Source organism: Oncorhynchus mykiss, chromosome 6 (genome assembly GCF_057628025.1).
Source record: "Oncorhynchus mykiss isolate SJ-2025 chromosome 6, ASM5762802v1, whole genome shotgun sequence".
NCBI classification, from domain to species: domain Eukaryota; kingdom Metazoa; phylum Chordata; class Actinopteri; order Salmoniformes; family Salmonidae; genus Oncorhynchus; species Oncorhynchus mykiss.
In genome coordinates, this window is record NC_143027.1 from 58,778,894 (window position 1) to 58,801,500 (window position 22,607).

Sequence of the window (22,607 nt, forward strand, 5' to 3'; positions counted from 1 at the left end):
AGTCTGGCTGGGGGGAGAGAATGGATGTGTGCAGCAAACACACAGCATTTAGCCTGACAACGCTGACAACGCTGCCTGACAAAACTGCTGCTTATTTTATATGAAACGGCAGCAGGAACACCTGGGGTCAATGATCTAAAGCATGGGGGGACCAGTGGTCGAAAAAGTACCCAGTTGTCATACTTGAGTAAAAGTAAAGAAACCTTAATAGAAACTGACTCAAGTATAAGTGAGTAAAATACTACTTGAGTAAAAGTCTAAAAGTATTTATTTTTAAACATACTTAACTATAAAAAGTACATGCAATTGCTAAAAGTATCACAAGTAAAAGTATAAATCATTTCAAATTCCTTATATGAAGCAAAGCAGACGGCACATTTAGTTTTATTTGTGGATTGCCAGGGGCACACTCAGGCATAATTTACAAACAAAACATTTTTATTTAATGAATCCGCCAGATCAGAGGCAGTAGGGGTGACCAGGGATGTTCTCTTGATAAGTATGTGAATTGGAGCATTTTTCTGTCCTGCTAAGCATTCAAAATGTAATTTTGAGTACTTTGGGTGTCAGGGAAAATGTACTGTAAGGAGTAGAAAGTACATTATTTTCTGTAGGAATGTTATAGATTTAAAGTAAAAGTTGTAAAAAAAAATATGAATATTAAAGTACAAAAAAAAACTAAATCTACTTAAGTAGTACTTTAAAGTACTGTATATCTATTTACTTAAATACTTTACACCACTGTGCGACACACAAAATCAAACTCTCGCTCTCACTTTCTTTCTTAATCTCTCGTACTGTCTCTCCCTTGCTCACACACGCACGCACTCACGCACAAACACATGCACGCTTGCACGCGCACACACACACACACACACATACACATGTTCTTCTATCCCCGTGGGGACCTAAAATGTATTTCCATTCAAAATCCTATTTTTCCTAACCTTAACCTTAACCTAACCCTAACCTTATCCCATAACCTAACCCAACCCCTAAACCTAACTCCTAACCCTCAACCTAAGACATATGTCGATGTTGCCTTGGTGAACTGGGTTGTGATACATGATGGCTTCATTCCTCATTACTTGAAGCCGTCCAACCATCTCCACTCACCCATCATTTCTATCTGACTACAAGAGGAGATGAGAGATTAAGCAATTAACTTCTATTTTCTATAATCACTGTGAACGTTTGGCAGGAGAACCAGAGAGAGAGAGAGAGAGAGAACAAAAATAACATTGTCCATATTCCTTCGTTTTTCTTTTTTGAGAGATTGTATTGGGGAAAAAAACCTAAAGCATTATGGGACATGTTTCAAAGGAACTTTGGAGAAGAGGGATAGATGGAAAGGAATGCTGGAGAGACTGCTGCCATTCTTTCAAAGCTTGTGGTTATTCTTTCATTAGTCCAGGGAATTAATTTCGTAATCCTCCACTGATCTTCCCATACATCCACTGGTCCTTCATAATATCTTTGTCTTTATAGCTTGTGTGCTTAGACTCACTTTACAAAGGCTAGCATGGGGCTGGTGCACAGAGCCAAGAGCAGAAGCCATTGATGTAAGGCTGAAATAAAACATTTTTCAATTGACCATGTTTTCCCAGCCAAAAGCTGTATGGCCCTAGTCTAAACAACACAGTTGTTGTGATTGTAGGCCCTGTAGGTTATGTAATGTCAAATGGAGGATGTAGGTGGAAATGCTTTGGGTCTGACGGGACAGCAGCAGCAGAGACAAACATCCTAAGATCTTAATCAGAGGCTTTAAACCCTGGTTGAACCCCAGCACACCTTAATAGTTTAACAGGATAACACCTGATTTACTCTTCCGGACTGCTCACACGCTAAATACAGTTTGACTCCAATGAAAGCCACTCAAATGTATTTAGCGTAAACATGTTAAGCATTTAAATTGACTACCCTCTCAAATGCACTGAATGGCTTCAATTGGTTTTGAACTCATATCAGTTTTCACAGTCTGCTTCACTAATATTAATTAAGTTGTGCATATCCCTTTAAGGAACTGGCAGCCGGGTGGTTCAATCTAACAGTGAAGAAGTATCATATTAAGTCAAGTGAAGTGAGTCATGGATAGTGAACAGCACTGTGAGAGAGTGTGAGATTTCTGCCCAGCCCAAGACCAGTCCAGGGTGAGATGACACAGCACACAGGGTGAGAATGGAGAAACCTTAGACATGATGAGTCTCTTAATGGGGAAATCCTCCTCAGTGTCAATCAACAAGAGTACACGGTGAGTGGCCATGCATGGCCATACTGAGGCTGTATGCATTCACCTGGTGCTGTGTTACATAATATTCTTTGTCTCAATACGTGTGGACCGTTTTCTGTATGCACACGGCGTCCTGTTGTGCCAGACCCGTGCCATTGTAACCCGACTGTGTGAGACCCCCTGAAAAAGCACAATGTCCCCCACTCTTATTAACTTTATTCCCCCTTAGGCTGGGGAAATATAAATGGAATTTTGCAATTGAAGAACTAGCTGTGCGTAATGTGTGTGTTGAAGTGTGTTCTTGGTAGTGTCTGTATTTTCAATTATGAAAAGCTGTTGAGGGGGAAAAAAAATCTAATTATGGCCTACACATTTGTATCGTTTGCAATTTGTGTAAGACTTAGAGCTGGGTCCCCCCCCCCTTTCCTTTTCTTAATTGGTATTTTCATGTGAAATGTTAAAAAGTCAGTACCTTCCTCTTTAATAAGATTATGAAAGTCACAATTTCCCAGAGAGGGCCAAATAGCTCCATGTAATCTGAGAGAATATTTAATTAGCCAAAGCTTCTTCTAGTTCTCACCTCTGTCTCTGTCTTTCTTCCTCTCCCTCAAATCAAATCAAAATCAAATTAAATGTTTTTGTTCACATACACATATTTAGAAGATGTTATTGCGGGTGTAGCGAAATGCTTATATATATATATATGTATATATATATATATAGTACCAAATATATATATGGGGTCACTTAAAATTGTCCTTGTTTTTGAAAGAAAATCAAATTTTCTTGTCTAAAAAAATAACATCAAATTGATCAGAAATACAGTGTAGACATTGTTAATGTTGTAAATGACTATTGTAGCTGGAAACAGTTGATTTTTAATGGAATATCTACATAGGCTGACAGAGACCTATTATCAGCAACCATCACTCCTGTGTTCCAATGGCACGTTGTGTTAGCTAATCCAAGTTAATCATTCTAAAAGTAATTGATCATTAGAAAACTCTAGTACAACGTTGTGTAATACTCCCTTCACAGAACAGCGCAAACTGTCTCTAACCAGAATAGAAAGAGGAGTGGGAGGCCCCGGTGCACAACCGAGCAAGAGGAACAAGTACATTAGAGTGTCTAGTTTGAGAAACAGAAGCCTCACAAGTCCTCAACTGGCAGCTTCATGAAATAGTACCCACAAAACACCAATCTCAACGTCAACAGTGAAGTGGCGACTCTGGGATGCTGGCCTTCTAGGCAGAGTTCCTCTGTCCAGTGTCTGTTATTTTGCCCATCTTAATCTTTTCTTTTATTGGCCAGTTTGAGATATGGCTTTTTCTTTGTAACTCTGCTTAGAAGGCCAGCATGGTAGCCATCAAGTGTGCCTTGAATTCTAAATAAATCACCAACAATGTCACCAGCAAAGCACCCCCACACCATCACACCTCCTCCATGTTTCACGGTGGGAACCACACATGCGGAGGTCATCCGTTCACCAACTCTGCGTCTCACAAAGACACGACGGTTGGATCCAAATCATATTAAATGTGGACTCATCAGACCAAAAGACAGATTTCCACTGGTCTAATGGCCATTGCTCTTGTTTCTTGGCCCAAGCAAGTATCTTGTGCTTATTGGTGTCCTTTAGTAGTGGTTTCTTTGCAGCAGTTCGACCATGAAGGTCTGATTCACAGTCTCCTTTGAACAGTTGATGTTGAGATGTGTCTTAAAGTAATGATGGTGTCACGTTTGTCATGAGGAGACCAAGGCACAGCGTGATATGAATACATACTCTTTAATTAAACGAAGAAACACAAAACAAACTTACAAAATAACAAGACGCTATATAACCGAGTGCTGACACAGGCAACTACACATAGACAATAACCCACAGATAAACCAAGGAATATGGCTACCTAAATATGGTTCCCAATCAGATACAACGATAAACAGCTGCCTCTGATTGAGAACCAACCTAGGTAACCATAGACATATAAACCCCTAGACTAGAAAAACCCCTAGACATACAAAAACTCTAGACAGGACAAAAACACATATATCACCCTCATCACACCCTGACCTAACCAAAATAATAAAGAAAACACAGAATACTAAAGTCACGGCGTGACAGGTGGACTGTCATCTGTTCTTGCCATAATATGGACTTGGTCTTTTACCAAATAGGTATATCTTATTTACCTTGTCACAACACAACTGACTGGAAAGAAGGAAAGAAATTCCACAAATTAACTTGTAACGAGGCACACCTGTTAATTGAAATGGTGACAACCTCATGAAGCTGGTTGAGAGAATGCCAAGAGTGTGCAAAGCTGTCATCAAGGCAAAGGGTGGCTATCTCAGATATAATATATATTTTTGTTTGTTTACTACATGATTCCTTGTGTTATTTCATAGTGTTGATGCCTTCACTATTATTCTGCAATGTAGAACATAGTCAAAGATACAGAAAAACCCTGGAAAGTGCAGGTGTGTCCAAACTTTTGACTAATGCTGTATATATATATTGTATGTAATAGGATGTACAGACATTATGGACAGTATGTGGATAGAATACACTATTTATACAAAACTATGTGGACACCCCTTACATTAGTGGATTTGGCTATTTCAGCCACACCAGTTGCTGACAGGTATATCAAATTGAGCACACAGCCATGCAATCTCCATAGACAAGCATTGGCAGTAGAATGGCCCATACTGAAGAGCTCAGGGACTTCCAACGTGGAACCGTAATTTGTATTTATTTAACTAGGCAAGTCAGTTAAGAACACATTCTTATTCACAATGACGGCCTACCAGACACCACAACACTACATAAAGAGAGACCTAAGACAACAACATAGCATGGTAGCAACACATGAAACATGTGTGAAACATGGTATGTCATGCAATAAAATGCGAATTAATTACTTAAAAATCATAGAATGTGATTTTCTGGATTTTTGCTTAAGATTCCGTCTCTCACAGTTGAAGTGTATCTATGATAAAAAATTACAGACCTCTACATGCTTTGTAAGTAGGAAAACCTGCAAAATCGGCAGTGTATCAAATACTTGTTCTCCCCACTGTACATATGAAATGGGTAAAACAGTATGTAAATATTGTTATAGTGACTAGTGTTCTATTATTAAAGTGACTAGTGTTCCATGTCTATATACACAGGGCAACAGTGTTGAGTAACGGGCTAGTGACAGTGAATAAGTTCAGGGCAGGGTACTGGGTGAATATTTAACAGTCTGACGGCCTTGAGATAGAAGCTGTTTTTCAGTCTCTCGGTCCCAGCTTTGATGCACCTGTACTGACCTTGCCTTTTGGATGATAGCGGGGTGAACAGACCATGGCTGAGGTCCTTGATGATCTTCTTGGCCCTCCTGTGACACCAGGTGTTGTAGATGTTCTGGAGGGCAGGCAGTGTTGTTTTCTTAGCACCACTCCGCCAGGGCCCTTACCTCGTCCCTGTAGGCTGTCTAGTCATTGTTGGTAATCAGGCCTACCGCTGTTGTGTCGTCTGCAGACTTGATGAATGAATTGGAGGTGTGCGTGGCCACGCAGTGATGGGTGAACAGGGAGTACAGGCAGGGGCTGAACACGCACCCTTGTGGGGCCCCTGTGTTGAGGATCAGCATCGAAAAGGTGTTGTTGCCTACCGTCACCACCTGGGGTTTGGCCCGTCAGGAAGTCCAGGACCCAGTTGCACAGGGCGGGTTTCAGGCCAGGGGGCCCGAGCTTAATGATGAGGGTACTATGGTGACGGCTGAGCTGTAGTCAACGAACAGCATTCTTACATAGGTATTCCTCTTGTCCAGAGGAATACCTCCCTCCTCTCTCTCTCTCTCACACACACACACACACACACACAAAAACAGACACTTTTACTCCCTCTGTCTCTCTCTCTCTCTCTCCATCTGCTGCGCTGTAAAGTGATAGAACTGTGTTCCCGGGAGAACAGGGACTCCTGTAGTTAGCATGCAGTGCTGGGAGTAGAGAGAATGAGAAAGCTTCCCTTCTTCCTAGACTGGTAGAGACAGTAATTGTGCCTGTGTTCCCTCTGTCAGCAGTACGCAGGGCAGAGAGGATAGAGGGAGCCAGGTGCTGATTGGGGTCATGCTAAGCACCCTCGCTAACAATGTCCGGAATAGGGGAAGAAACAGCTAGGTGACAAGTGAAGAGTGTGCAGTAATTTATTCAGAACCAGTTAAAAGTGTGGCCCCTGTCGATTCGTGGCCCTGTCAAAAGTTTGGCGTTGGCGCTTTCTGAGAGCCCTACATTTGGCTCGGATCTCATGTTTGATTCACAGTACGGCCCCTGGAGTCTGTTCCATGTAAGCCAATTAATGGAAGGAGACTCTTCACCTGTCACGTGTGGTCATCTCTCTTCTGATCCCAGGTCAGCCAGTGGATTAGGTCACTGAGCTCACTATTAACTACATCAGGCTGTCTTTGTTTGTGTTGTTGCTGTTGGGCTTTTTGTTTCTCTCAGGCTAGACTCCAGACATACTAGGCTAGCTGAGGAAATGCATTCTCAGTGTCAGTGTCTGTTTTAGGTTGTTTTTATGTTTGAATGTACAGTTGAAGTCAGAAGTTTACATACACTTAGGTTGGAGTCATTAAAACTAGTTTTTCAACCATAACAAACTATAGTTTTGGCAAGTCGGTGAGGACATCTACTTTGTGCATGACACAAGTAATTTTTCCCAAAATTGTTTACAGACATATTATTTCACTTGCAATTCACTGTACCACAATTCCAGTGGGACAGAAGTTTACATAAAATAAGTTGACTGTGCCTTTAAACAGCTTGGAAAATTCCAGAAAATGATATCATGGCTTTAGAAGCTTCTGACAGAGTCAATTGGAGGTGTACCTGTGGATGTATTTATAAGGCCTACTTTCAAACTCAGTGCTTCTTTGCTTGTAATCATGTGAACATCAAAAGAAATAAGCCAAGACCTCAGAAAAAAATTGTAGACCTCCACAAGTCTGGTTCATCCTTGGGAGCAATTTCCAAATGCCTGAAGGTACCACATTCATCTGTACAAACAATAGTACGCAAGTATAAACACCATGGGACCACGCAGCTGTCATACCACTCAGGAAGGAGACGCGTTCTGTCTCCTAGAGATGAACATATTTTGGTGCGAAAAGTGCAAGTAAATCCCATAACAACAGCAAAGGACCTTGTGAAGATGCTGGAGGAAACAGGTACAAAAGTATCTATATCCACAGTAAAACAAATCCTATATCTACATAACATTAAAGGCCACTCAGCAAGGAAGAAGCCACTGCTCCAAAACCTTTGCAAATGCACATCGTACTTTTTTGAGAAATGTCCTCTGGTCTAATGAAACAAAAATAGAACTGTTTGGCCAGAATGACCATTGTTATTTTTGGAGGAAAAAGGGGGAGGCGTGCAAGCCGAAGAAGACCATCACAACCGTGAAGCACGGGGGTGGCAGCATCATGTTGTGTCGGTGCTTTGCTGCAGGAGGGACTGGTGCACTTCACAAAATAGATGGCTTCATGAGGGGGGAAATCTTTGTGGATATATTGAAGCAACATCTCAAGACATAAGTCAGGAAGTTAAAGCTTGGTCGCAAATGGGTCTTCCAAATGGACAATGACCACAAACAGACTTCCAAAGTTATTGCAGCATGGCTTAAGGACAACAAATTAAAGGTATTGGAGTGGCCATCACAAAGCCCTGACCTCAATCCCATAGAGAATGTGTGGGTAGAACTGAAAAAGCGTGTGCGAGCAAGGAGGCCTATACAAACCTGACTCTGTTACACCAGCTCTGTCAGGAGGAATGGGCCAAAATTCACCCAACTTATTGTGGGAAGCTTGTGGAAGGCTACCCGAAACGTTTGACCCAAGTTAAACAAATTAAAGGCAATGCTACCAAATACTAATTGAGTGTATGTAAATTTCTAACCCACTGGGAATGTGATGAAGGAAATGAATATTATTCTGACATTTCACAGTCTCAAAATAAAGTGGTGATCCTAACTGACCTAAGACAGGGAATTGTTACGTGGATTAAATGTCAGGAATTGTGAAAAACTGAGTTTAAATGTCTTTGGCTAAGGTGTATGTAAACTTATGACTTCAACTGTAGGTAGCACCTACATCATTTTGAGTTCATTAATCAGTGTTGCTAGTAGATAGATTCACTACTGTAGCCCGAATTATATTCATATTGTTTTTTCTTTATATTGAACCATCATTAAATTATCATTTTTCATAGTGGGCAGCTTTACAATGAATGAAGACAAACAATTGACATGTACCAGTATTTCCGCGTTAGGATATCTCATCTATTGTAATGACCATTATTACTGTGTGTTTCTGTCTCTGGGTGGACATATTGGAAGTTGGCCATTAGCCTCCCGGTTTATTATATGGGTAATGCTTTCTCCCTGCTATGCTTTCCATATTATCCCTGTTCCCCTCTTGTCTTCTTCCCAATTAAATCTGGGTATGTTATAGCAGCAGAGAGCAACCACTTAGAAACTCTCAATGAACCACGGACACTCAAGTGCAGCAGGATCGTTATTTGCGGTTTCTGAAAACGCCCAGCTTCATCTTTCCCCTCTATCGTTATTTTATAGATGTGGTTCCCTTGTTCTTTCTTTCTGTCTCTGTCCCTTTAATTCCATTGATTTATGCAATTGCTGCCTGTTTTTTCCCTGTTCCAGATTTTGTTATTTGTCTGTTTCCATAACAACCTTCGGGCCATTTCTTACGCAGTGGGTTTTGGCTTAATCCTGCTCTGCTGCTCCGTTCCTATGTTTCACCTGTGTTTTTCACCTGTGTTCACCTGTGCTCTGTTTTATTCCCTCCCCTTCTCAATCTTCCTCTACCCCCCTCAATCTTCTCTCTGCTGTCTCCCGAAGTCCACGATCAGCTCCTTCGTTTTGTTGACGTTGAGGGAGAGGTTATTTTTCTTGGCACCACTCCGCCAGGGCCCTCACCTCCTTACCGTAGGCTGTCTAGTCGTTGTTGATAATCAGGCCTACCACTGCCGTGTCGTCTGCAAACTTGTTGAGCGAGTTGGAGGTGTGCGTGGCCACGATGCGATGGGTGAACAGGGATTACAGGGGTGGTCTGAGCACGCACCCTTGTGGGGCCCCAGTGTTGAGGATCAGCGTAGTGAATTGCTCCCTTGTTCCCCCCTCTGTCTTATTCCCTCCCATTCTCAATCTTCCTCTCTCCCCCTCCCTCTGTCTAAATTGTTATGTTGCCACATGCTTTTTCTATATTGCTGCTTTAACTTTTTCAAAAAGCAATTTTCAAATCTATAATAAGTTAGAGTACAAAAACTGTGGCAACAATAAAAATGGTGTTCGGGTGGCATTATTGAGTCCATCTTTTGCTTTTATTTAACTAGAGAACAGTTACAGTTATAGAATTGAAGCTCTGTGAGTGCAGTGTGCTTCAATGTGTCTTAAGTCATGCCACCACACATTTCGCTGTCATTCGATTTTTACCATTTATTTTCCAAAGGGACCTCATCATTTGATTCAACCTTATTTTAATTTCCATTGGTATAATCCGCTACCTGGCATTTCCCAATAGTAATAACATGATAATAACCTATAGCTTGTTGTTGATGCCTGCCTTTATGAGTGGGCATCACTGGGCACATCCCTTGCATGTGGTGCCTGGTGTTAAGCTACTGTCTCTGTCTTGTTTCCCAGACAGACACATAATCAGATGAGAGATAATCTAAGGGGAGATTGTTTATCTCAGACTAGAGTACTGTTATTTTCATTCTGCAGATGGAACACTGTTGATTGTAATTGCCGGTTATGAGGCATAACTGACCTTGCTGCCTTATCCTAGTTGGCTATTGTGAGTTTTAGGATCACTTAGGTGACAGTGTATCATGCATTCTCCGTCTCTCTCTTGCACTTGTCCATGTTTCGCTTGTCAATCTTTCTCGATCTCTCTATCTCTTCCTCTTTCCCTCTGTTTCTCTCTCATGATGCTCTGTTTCTTTTTTCCTCTTCTCCTATTCACCCTATTTCTCTCCCTCTGATTCCCCCGTCTCTCTTTAACTGGTATAAATAGCTGGCAGGCTGTCAGAGAGGGAACCAGAATGACAGCGTCTTGGGCTCTTTGATTCCCCTGGTGATTGGCCCTTTCATGGCCCCTGACAGAACACCTGCTTTCCTCTACCTGACAGCTGCAGGAGGGAAGGAGACAGAGAGATGGAGAGAAAGAGAAAGCCAGAGAGAAAAGGAGAGAGAGAGAGACAGAGAGCGTAGAGGGAAAATCATTGGGAACATGGAACAGGGGAGAGATGTATAAAGGGAATCTAACACTGGAAGAGGGACATAATAAGAGAGACGTGATCTGTTATAATGTGTCTGTTTGTGAAAACAATCCTGCAGTGTCACACCTGCAAGTGTTCTGAAACTGAAAGAGCCTGCATTATGCGTCTTTCTGTTCATGATTGTCCGTGGTCGTGTGTGTGTGTGTCCTGTGTATGTGTGTGTAGTGTATGTGTGCGTGTGTGTGTGTGCTTGTGTGTGTGTACGCTTGTGTGTGTGTATGTGTACGTGCTTGTGTGTGTGTGTGTGTGTGTGTGTGTGTGTGTGTGTGTGTGTGTGTGTGTGTGTGTGTGTGTGTGTGTGATTTCATTTGTGATTGCTGTTTTCTGTTAATGCGTAACACCACATTAACATCCTTTAGCATGGCTTTACGTGAAATTGGACTAATGGCTGATCATGGTCATGTAGCCTAATGGCTTTCAGAGCTTAATGATTGGTTCATGTGCATTACCTCATAGCCTGTTATGGTAGTGTTATGACACTGTCCAGTAGTGTATGGTTATTCTGTTTCTGAAAACAGAACATCTCTCAAACCTGATTGTATTTTTCTTTTTCAATGGATACTCAAGAGCACCCTCTGGTTAGGAGTGTGGATCTGGGTTAGGACTAAGACTCTGTGAATGTGTAGGTCAACCTCTATAATAATAATAACAACATACAACATACAATGCAGAGCCTAGTGAAAGTCTACACACCCCTTGCACAGCCATCACATTTTTCTGCCTTAAAACGAAAGTCAAAAAGGGATTGAATTATATATAATTATATATATATCTACACAATCTACTCCACACTGTCAAATTGAAAGAACATTCAAGGAAATAGTCCTATTTAATAAAACAAATAAATAATGATGTGTTGATTGCGTCTTCACACCCCTGATTTAATTAGATTTAATGAGATTCTACCGACTTTGCACAACACTTCGCACCACATAATGTATATCCATTGTTTTTGTCAAAAACCTTGTCTCAGATATTCAAGCAAATTGAAGACATGACTGAGACTGGACTACTCAGGCATTAAAATGTTTCTAATTGTTCTAACTCTATCCCAGGGTTAATGTTTTCAGAAGACTGATGAGGGTTTTTGTCTAACTTTTTACCTGGGCTTCGCTCCTTTCATATTTCTTTTGATCCTGACAAACTCCCCAGTCAGTCCCTGCCGGTGACAAGCATACCCATAACATGATGCTGCCACCCACAATACTTGCCAATGCAGAGGGTTCACTCTGTGTTGTTTTGGATTTGACCCAATCCTGTGGTTTTTAATTTAAGCCAAAAAGTTGATTTCTTTGTCATGTTGTCTTGCAGGACTACTTACACAATAATATTTTTTTAATTAAATCAACTTCATATGTGTCATCTCCAGCATCACTCCAACATCAACATATGTGAAAATTGCGCATTTCAATGTTTTGCCGTAAAAAAATATAGAGGAAGATAGTGTTTCCAATGACATCATCAACCAATTAGTAGACTATTAGTAGGCAATGACTACTCATAATTGGTTTTTAAAAAAATAACAGGATGCACCCTGATGATGTCATGGGAAAAACTTTTTATTCCTCTACATTTTTTACTACAAAACATAGAAACGCTCCATTTTCACATAATGCATGTTGATGTTGGGGTGGTGCTGGAGATGATGCATATGAAGTTGAATCGTTTTTTATGCTCCTTTTAACGTCCCTGTTGCAAACAGAAGGGATGATTTGGAGTGGATTATTTGATCACAGGCTTCTTTCTTTTCACTTTGTCATACAGGTCCAGACTGGTACCTGGTACGGCTGGAGCTGACGGTGACTGATGTGAATGACAATGTTCCGGAATGGACCATGGTTCCCTCCCCCTACCTGGCAGTGGTATCTCCCAACGCCCTGGCCGGGTCACTGGTCTACAAGCTCCGCGCCCAAGACGGAGATGAGGGCAACAACGGGGAGGTGGAGTACTTCCTGTCTGATGGTAGGTGCTTCCTGTCCAGTGATTGAGCACAATTTCATTGAGTACATCAACTATCGGCATTGTAATAGAAAGAGAAAAAAACATTATTTTATATGGTTTCATTTGGTTTTATAAATGCTTTTATACCTTTATGCTTATAATTTGTAATTTAATTAGTTAATCATGTGCCTTACCTTATGTCATATGTGTACAATTGCCGAAGTTCGACAGAATGAAATTGCCTGTGGGTGGCATTGTATATGTGAATCTGTGCGTCAATGACTCTAATATTAGATTCCATCTGAACTTCATTTTCAATGCGTTTTAAAAGGTTAATTATTGCTGTGCAGCTGTCCCTCTAATATGGAACATACCGGACGTTCTGTTCTATGAATCAATGACAGAAAAAAAAGTTGTTGTGGCCTGGCTGGTCCAGCCTCCTGCACACACGTCAAAGGTTGAAATCTGGCTTACTGCCCTTCAACATGACCTCTCTCTCCCTTTCTAGTCAGAAAATACCTTCAAATATATATTTAGAAAATAAACTCCTCCGTTGTCTCCTAACTGCAGGTGGTGACGGGCGTTTCGAGGTGGACAGAAAGAGTGGTCATGTCCGGACCACAGGGCTGCCACTTCAGAGGGACAAAGAGTACCTGTTGACAGTGGTGGCTGCTGACCGGCTGGGTAGCCGTAGTCCCCCGGTGGTAGTGTCAGTCATAGCAGGAGCCAGAGCACCACAGTTCTCCAACGCATCCTTCATTATTTCCCTACCTGAGAACACACCAGAGGGAGAGCCGTGAGTACCACACACACACACACACACACACACACACACACACAAAGTCACACATACTCCCATGTGAAGCAAAGGAGGCTAGTGGGAGGAGCTATAGGAGGACGGGCTCACACATATATACAGTGCCTTGCGAAAGTATTCGGCCCCCTTGAACTTTGCGACCTTTTGCCACATTTCAGGCTTCAAACATAAAGATATAAAACTGTATTTTTTTGTGAAAAATCAACAAGTGGGACACAATCATGAAGTACGACATTTATTGGATATTTCAAACTTTTTTAACAAATCAAAAACTGAAAAATTGGGCGTGCAAAATTATTCAGCCCCCTTAAGTTAATACTGTATAGCGCCACCTTTTGCTGCGATTACAGCTGTAAGTCGCTTGGGGTATGTCTCTATCAGTTTTTGCACATCGAGAGACTGACATTTTTTCCCATTCCTCCTTGCAAAACAGCTCGAGCTCAGTGAGGTTGGATGGAGAGCATTTGTGAACAACAGTTTTCAGTTCTTTCCACAGATTCTCGATTGGATTCAGGTCTGGACTTTGACTTGGCCATTCTAACACCTGGAAATGTTTATTTTTGAACCATTCCATTGTAGATTTTGCTTTATGTTTTGGATCATTGTCTTGTTGGAAGACAAATCTCCGTCCCAGTCTCAGGTCTTTTGCAGACTCCATCAGGTTCTTCTTCCAGAATGGTCCTGTATTTGGCTCCATCCATCTTCCCATCAATTTTAACCATCTTCCCTGTCCCTGCTGAAGAAAAGCAGGCCCAAACCATGATGCTGCCACCACCATGTTTGACAGTGGGGATGGTGTGTTCAGGGTGATGAGCCGTGTTGCTTTTACGCCAAACATAACGTTTTGCATTGTTGCCAAAAAGTTCAATTTTGGTTTCATCTGACCAGAGCACCTTCTTCCACATGTTTGGTGTGTCTCCCAGGTGGCTTGTGGCAAACTTTAAACAACACTTTTTATGGATATCTTTAAGAAATGGCTTTCTTCTTGCCACTCTTCCATAATGGCCAGATTTGTGCAATATACGACTGATTGTTGTCCTATGGACAGAGTCTCCCACCTCAGCTGTAGATCTCTGCAGTTCATCCAGAGTGATCATGGGCCTCTTGGCTGCATCTCTGATCAGTCTTCTCCTTGTATGAGCTGAAAGTTTAGAGGGATGGCCAGGTCTTGGTAGATTTGCAGTGGTCTGATACTCCTTTCATTTCAATATTATCGCTTGCACAGTGCTCCTTGGGATGTTTAAAGCTTGGGAAATCTTTTTGTATCCAAATCCGGCTTTAAACTTCTTCACAACAGTATCTCGGACCTGCCTGGTGTGTTCCTTGTTCTTCGTGATGCTCTCTGCGCTTTTGACGGACCTCTGAGACTATCACAGTGCAGGTGCATTTATACGGAGACTTGATTACACACAGGTGGATTGTACTTATCATCATTAGTCATTTAGGTCAACATTGGATCATTCAGAGATCCTCACTGAACTTCCGGAGAGAGTTTGCTGCACTGAAAGTAAAGGGGCTGAATAATTTTGCACGCCCAATTTTTCAGTTTTTGATTTGTTAAAAAAGTTTGAAATATCCAATAAATGTTGTTCCACTTCATGATTGTGTCCCACTTGTTGTTGATTGTTCACAAAAAAATACAGTTTTATATCTTTATGTTTGAAGCCTGAAATGTGGCAAAAGGTCGCAAAGTTCAAGGGGGCCGAATACTTTCGCAAGGCACTGTATATGTATATATATATATATATAGTTAATACCGTTCCATTAAATCCATTCCAGCCATTAGAATGAGCACGTCTTCCGATAGCTCCTCCCACCAGATTCCTCTGAGTCTCACACCTGCAAAGTCACACACACACTCACGCACGCATGCACACATCCATGTACGCGCACACACACACACACACACACACACACAAAGAAACACACACATGTGCACACATACATAGTCACACACGCACACACACACACGCACACATAGGCTCACACACACACACAAACAAACAATTGCACACAAACACGGACAGTCACGTCCATACACATACATAATGTAAAACCAGAGGTTATGAAGGTCTTAGTTTAAAAAAAAACAAGTCGGCATGAAAATAATTCACTTGTATTCACAAATAATTTAAATACATAACCATAGTACCGATTGCCAATGATATGCACACATTATCACACTTTAACAGTGCACATTCACACACAATCTCAGACATGTTAATACCGAAAACAATATGCATTGAGCCATAAGTTCATATAAATCATGCCTACGTAGTTATTCAATATATGACCAACGATGGTTTGTCACACACACACACTATATTATAGCCTGTGGCGGTTACTGTAAGGGATTTGACCTTTGGCCTCCTGCCTCCTATAATCTCTCCAGTTGCTTCTCTATTTTGATTGACAGGAACTTACATCACACACCCATCAGTTGAAAGAGTAACATCTGTGGTGATTGTTCCTGCTGAGTGCCTGAGGGATGTGTACCACAAGACATAACTCCATTGCCGTTGTGGTACACATTACACAAACCAGAAAACTTTAGTCCTGTTTCTACATTTCCCATCTCTCTGTCTCATCGCTAAACTGAATAACCATGCTAGATGTGTTCATCTTCTCTCTCTCTCTCTCTCTCTCTCTCTCTCTCTCTCTCTCTCTCTCTCTCTCTCTCTCTTACTTTCTCTCTCTTTCTTTCTTTCTTTCTTTCTTTCTTTCTTTCTTTCTCTTTCTTTCTTTCGTTCTTTCTTTCTTTCTTGCTTTCACTCACTCTCTCTCTCTCTCTCTCTCTCTCTCTCTCTCTCTTTCTTTCTTTCTTTCTTTCACTCACACGCTCTGCCCCCCATCTCTCTCTCTCTCTCTCTCTCTCTCTCTCTCTCTCTCTCTATCTCTCTCTTACTTTCTCTCTCTCTCTTTCTCTCTTTCTTTCTTTCTTTCTTTCGTTCTTTCTTTCTTTCACTCACACGCTCTCCCCTCTCTCTCTCTCTCTCTCTCTCTCTCTCTCTCTCTCTCTCTCTCTCTAAACTGAATCATGTATCAATCATTTTCTCAGTGTTTTGTCAGTACAGGAATTTTCAATTGATGTAGTTCTGTCCTTGAGCTGTTCTTGTTTATAAAAGTTATATATTATGTAATGTTGTGTGTGGACCCCAGGAAGAGTAGCTGCTGCATGAGCATAAGCTAATGAGGATCCTAATAAATAAATAATTCCCTTTCCCGCCCCTCTCTCCGGCAGCTTCCTGGCAACTCCAGCCGTGTCCTTCCAGAAGCAACCAATCAGCTACAGCCTGCTCATCAATCCCAGCAGTCTGTTCAGCATGCAGGCGGACACAGGGGAGATCACTCTGACCAGGACCATAGACTTTGAGATGGACCAGCACAGCTTCCTGCTCATGGTCAGGGCCAGCGAGGACCAGGACAGTCTGAGCAGCGCTGCTGAGGTGAGTGTCCCACCTACAAGTGTTCTGCAACTGAAAGAGCCAGCCTTTCTGTGTGTATGTGTGTGTGTGTGTATGGGTCCAGGCTGGCCTTGGAACCTCTCTTTCTCTCTCTCGCACACACACACACACACACACACACACACACACACACACACACACACACACACACACACACACACACACACACACACACACACACACACACACATCATGTAACGCCTCTCACAGGGTTCGCTAGGTTATCCTTCTGATTAGGAATATCAATTAATAGAGCTGCTAAGATGCTTGAACAGAGAGAACACATGGGCAACGGCTACATGAACAAGAATAATGGGAACATGTATGATGTTGGGTGGTCTAGTTTGTTGTCTCAGTGCTGGGGAGATATCCCAGCCTTCACTGCTAATTAAACATGGACGGGGGACCTGGGGGAGAGACTAGAGAATGGCTCCCAGTGTTTCTCTTCTGTGGTGCCCCGCCTCAACATGAGCATCACGCCTAGTTAACGTCAGCAGAAAGACAGACATCTTCACTGCTCAGCCATCCACTGGTCTTCCCTGTCCTCAGGCACAACAGTAGAGCACAGAGCCAAACAAAATGTGGGAACAAACATGAAGGGGAGAGAGAAAAGACTGACAGCTGCTACTGAGATCTGTCTAATCCTGTGAGCTTTATGTCCAGAAAGAGTCCTCAGTGAATGCCTGGTGCGGAAGAAGAGGGAGTGAGGGAGGGAGGGAGAGTAGGGAGGCTGGAAGGAGGGAGGGGGGGGGTGGGACGGAGAGATCGAGTGAGAGAGAGAGACGGACAGACAGACACAGAGAGAAAGGAAGCGAGAAGGAGGCTAGAGGAAGGGAGAGAGGGAGAGAGAAAGCTAGACAGAGGCTGGAGGGATGGGAAGGGAGGAGGGAGAGATACAGAGAGAGCCGGGAGGGAGATGTTTTGCGGCCCGTGCTCGTGCCCTGCTCCGACTGCCCACACTCCTGTCCTGCCCTGTCCAACCCTTGCTGTCCTGCCCGTGACACAGGGCACAGCTGTTCAACGTTCATCACATACCTCCAAAAATGTACATCCAAACAGTCAAGCAGTCAAAGCTGCCTCCGAAGAGACTGAGTTGTGAAAAGGCCCTGAACTTTGAATCCGCTTTGTTAATTTGCAGGTAGATTCCAGGCGTTTCTCCTACTGCAGCGAATACTTTGTAGCACCATTAGTTACCTAACCAGCCAGTGACCTGCCCAGCCCCTCCACAACATGCCGTGGTTCCTCAGCCTTATCAGAGCTGACTGGCTCTCACATCAAATTCAGCCCTCTGTTCCATCACTGCACTGCCCAGCTCAACCCTCTCTCTCTCCTTTCCCCCCTCTCTCCTCGCTAGCTGCCTCTGGGAGCTCACATTACTGTGCTTCTTCTAACAGAACAGTTGTGTGCTTTGGTGGCGTAGTCGTGGTGTGCGATAAAAGGGGGTCAGCTGATGTTCTTGTTGTTTTGTTCTTCAGAGAGACTCTGACATTGGAAGAATGCTCCGAGTCTGACTGCGTGTTCTGCTCCTTAGCTGCAGGCTCTTGGACTGGAAGAGAACAGCTGTTATTGCAGGCAGGCAGCTCTCCTTACCCCCCTAATGAATAGCAGAGCAGAGCAGTGCTCTGGCCATGGGGCTGCCGTGTTCGCCCGGCAACACGCTGTATTTCATGTCAGCGGTTCTCTCCTAGTAGTCACAGGAGGAAACCAAGGCTGCATTGTGTCTCCCTGCTGGTATTGATCATGAGACCCTCTCACTTGCTCGAGAGTCGCCGCACCACAGGTTCTCCGTCTGGTGGCTAGCTGGGTTATTAGTTAACGGGCCTGGGTAAGCAATCCTAGCCTCTATGTAAATCGGTGAAGTCTGTGTCCCTCCGAGCCAGGATAGGGATGTGACTGCTGCTCACGGCAGATAACAAAGAACAGGCGCTTACGAACGCACACACCTTTTGAGCACACCGCTAAGCGCTGACTGCATGGTGTAATGAGGGAGGGGAAAGGTGTGGATTTTTGGAGGATTATGTTCATTTTGTGTGATCATTTTTTTTTCTCTCTCTCTCCGTGGCTGTATCAGTGTGAATTACAGTGAGGAGCACGCTGTAATCCCCTGTTACCTCGCTGCTCCTCTTGCAGAGGAGAGGAAGGGCAGAGGAGGAGGAGGAGGAGATGGGGTGGAACGGGGAAGGAAATAGCAGCAGCAGAGCATCTCTTCTCTTTTTCATCTTTTTTTTCTTCTTTTTCTGACCCTGTTGAACCTCTTGGGGGATTGCTTAGCCAGTGCTGTGGAGTTTGGCTCTGACTGTTAGTAGTGAAAGGGCAATCTACTGAAAGCAGCTTTTTCTCTCCTGTGATAAACACCAGGGACGATTACTGGCTCTCTCCCCAGACTGGCCACAATCAGACATTTTCAGAAGCCCAGATATGAATGACTCTTGCTCCCTGGCACACCCCAAGCTCAAACCTTTCTGCCCTGCAATGTATTATACTTTACCTTCAACTGTATTATACTCACATTTTACTCAGTGTCTCGAGCTCACTTTCTTCTCAGTTTAAATAGATTGTATTAGCTGAGCTGTTAAAAGAAATTCATGGAAAGACAGTTCATTAGGTTTAACAATTAATCTATCAAAGGCCTAAAGATAACTATCAAATTACGTGGAGGAGGAGAATAATTTACTCTCTCTCTGTCTCTCTCGTTCTCTCGCTCTCTCTCTCTCTCTCTCTCTCTAAACTGAATCACGTATGAATCATTTTCTCTCCTAATTAAACAGGTGCGTGTGATCATCACAGACGAAAATGACTGTGTTCCTGAGTTCCTGCAGTCCATTTACAGCAAAGACAGTGTGCCGGAGACTGTAACCACGGCAACCTCTCTGCTACAAGGTGAGTGGAGCCATACACGTACACTCTCTCCCCCCTCCCCCCGTCCACTCTAATGGCCAGGGACAACGCACAGTTCTGTTCCTAAGACCACACGAAGCTCCACATATTCTCTGTAGTGTAGTCACAGGAGTTCTGTGTTATTCTGTAAGGCTATGTTCACCATGCTGGTGGGTGAGGAGAGGACTTACATGTGAACATCAGCAACCTTTTTTTTTGTCAAGTCTCTCCCTGTACTTGATTTGCGTAGTACCAGAGGTGTACCCTTGCTGATGAACAGCCTTTCTTTGGCAGACATTGCTGTGAGACCACTGTGAGGCAGGTGTGTTTGGAAAAAGGAGCCCCAGCAGGTGTGGTGTGCCTGCTATGCTCAACAGGTGCGTAGGGGCCTACAGTACCTACCGGCGGATGTGACACACTGCAATTATCGCTATGAATCTGAACGTAACAGGACTTTTTCCTACAGACTTGTAAGCAGCCGTGAGAACAGCATATCTGGGTCACATCTATGGGGGCGTGTAAGATCTCAATTACATTTCAATAAAAGCTTCTTTTTTTTTTATTCACTGTGTGTTGGTCCGACGGTTTAAGGTGAAGAAACCGAGATTAGGCTCTTGTTCCTGGGATTAGTGGGTTCCCGAACAGGAGGCTGTGATTGTGTCACAGACAGACAGACAGACAGACACAGAGAGAGAGAGAGAGAGAGAGAGAGAGAGAGAGAGAGAGAGAGAGACTTTACACTGGACATCATCCGGCTCCATTTTTAGGGCTAGCCCAGGCCACAGCAACAAGCCCTGGGATTGGCTGAAGTGGATCTGAAAGATTAGATATACAGTGCCTTGCGAAAGTATTCGACCCCCTTGAACTTTGCGACCTTTTGCCACATTTCAGGCTTCAAACATAAAGATATAAAACTGTATTTTTTGTGAAGAATCAACAACAAGTGGGACACAATCATGAAGTGGAAAGACATTTATTGGATATTTCAAACTTTTTTAACAAATCAAAAACTGAAAAATTGGGCGTGCAAAATTATTCAGCCCCCTTAAGTTAATACTTTGTAGCGCCACCTTTTGCTGCGATTACAGCTGTAAGTCGCTTGGGGTATGTCTCTATCAGTTTTGCACATCGAGAGACTGAATTTTTTTCCCATTCCCCCTTGCAAAACAGCTTGAGCTCAGTGAGGTTGGATGGAGAGCATTTGTGAACAGCAGTTTTCAGTTCTTTCCACAGATTCTCGATTGGATTCAGGTCTGGACTTTGACTTTGCCATTCTGACACCTGGATATGTTTATTTTTGAACCATTCCATTGTAGATTTTGCTTTATGTTTTGGATCATTGTCTTGTTGGAAGACAAATCTCCGTCCCAGTCTCAGGTCTTTTGCAGACTCCATCAGGTTTTCTTCCAGAATGGTCCTGTATTTGGCTCCATCCATCTTCCCATCAATTTTAACCATCTTCCCTGTCCCTGCTGAAGAAAAGCAGGCCCAAACCATGATGCTGCCACCACCATGTTTGACAGTGGGGATGGTGTGTTCAAGGTGATGAGCTGTGTTGCTTTTACGCCAAACATATCGTCTTGAATTGTTGCCAAAAAGTTCAATTTTGGTTTCATCTGACCAGAGCACCTTCTTCCACATGTTTGGTGTGTCTCCCAGGTGGCTTGTGGCAAACTTTAAACAACACTTTTTATGGATATCTTTAAGAAATGGCTTTCTTCTTGCCACTCTTCCATAAAGGCTAGATTTGTGCAATATATGACTGATTGTTGTCCTATGGACAGAGTCTCCCACCTCAGCTGTAGATCTCTGCAGTTCATCCAGAGTGATCATGGGCCTCTTGGCTGCATCTCTGATCAGTCTTCTCCTTGTATGAGCTGAAAGTTTAGAGGGACGGCCAGGTCTTGGTAGATTTGCAGTGGTCTGATACTTCTTCCATTTCAATATTATCGCTTGCACAGTGCTCCTTGGGATGTTTAAAGCTTGGGAAATCTTTTTGTATCCAAATCCGGCTTTAAACTTCTTCACAACAGTATCTCGGACCTGCCTGGTGTGTTCCTTGTTCTTCATGATGCTCTCTGCACTTTTAACGGACCTCTGAGACTATCACAGTGCAGGTGCATTTATACGGAGACTTGATTACACACAGGTGTATTGTATTTATCGTCATTAGTCATTTAGGTCAACATTGGATCATTCAGAGATCCTCACTGAACTTCTGGAGAGAGTTTGCTGCACTGAAAGTAAAGGGGCTGAATAATTTTGCACGCCCAATTTTTCAGTTTTTGATTTGTTAAAAAAGTTTGAAATATCCAATAAATGTCGTTCCACTTCATGATTGTGTCCCACTTGTTGTTGATTCTTTACAAAAAAATACATTTTTATATCTTTATGTTTGAAGCCTGAAATGTGGCAAAAGGTCGCAAAGTTCAAGGGGGCCGAATACTTTCGCAAGGCACTGTATATGGATTTAGACTGGTTTTAAAGCCGAAGTAGTGACATGGTAAACAGCACCACACATCATGGTTCATTAATCTGTCTCCTACAGCTCTGTTCTGTGGTGAGGGCAGACCATAGGAGGCTGTCAGTTAGCCCAGCAATCCTTTTAGAGCCTCACTGGCTCAGTATCGATGGATATTCAAATGACCCTCATTGCTAAATCAGCAAGTGCATACTGAGGAAATGAAATATTGACTTTGATTTAAGAAGTCTTCCACAATATATGGATATGTGTCATCAAGGATAATGCTCATCTTTGACAGTGTTGTTGGTGACATTTAAATCCACCGGACTAGGTTCCCGTGGATCAGTGGAGGCCGCTGAACGGCTCAGAATAATGATTCCTCTCCCGTCAATACCAACAATCCGTCCTCCCCAATTAAGGTGCCACCAACCTCCTGTGTCTTGGATGCTGTTGGTCTACATGATACAG

General features: G+C 43.0%; 1 protein-coding gene across 2 annotated transcripts in view; it reads left to right on the forward strand.

The window, feature by feature from the left end:
• Positions 1–22,607, forward strand: part of LOC110526935 (neural-cadherin) — a 192,279-nt gene that overhangs the window by 72,732 nt on the left and 96,940 nt on the right. For both annotated transcript variants that reach the window (XM_036980609.2, XM_090238425.1), the window contains exons 2-5: positions 12,341–12,538; positions 13,088–13,313; positions 16,576–16,780; positions 19,567–19,678. In XM_036980609.2, coding sequence (XP_036836504.1) covers positions 12,341–12,538; positions 13,088–13,313; positions 16,576–16,780; positions 19,567–19,678 — 741 coding nt within the window. The remainder of the gene's footprint in view (positions 1–12,340; positions 12,539–13,087; positions 13,314–16,575; positions 16,781–19,566; positions 19,679–22,607) is intronic.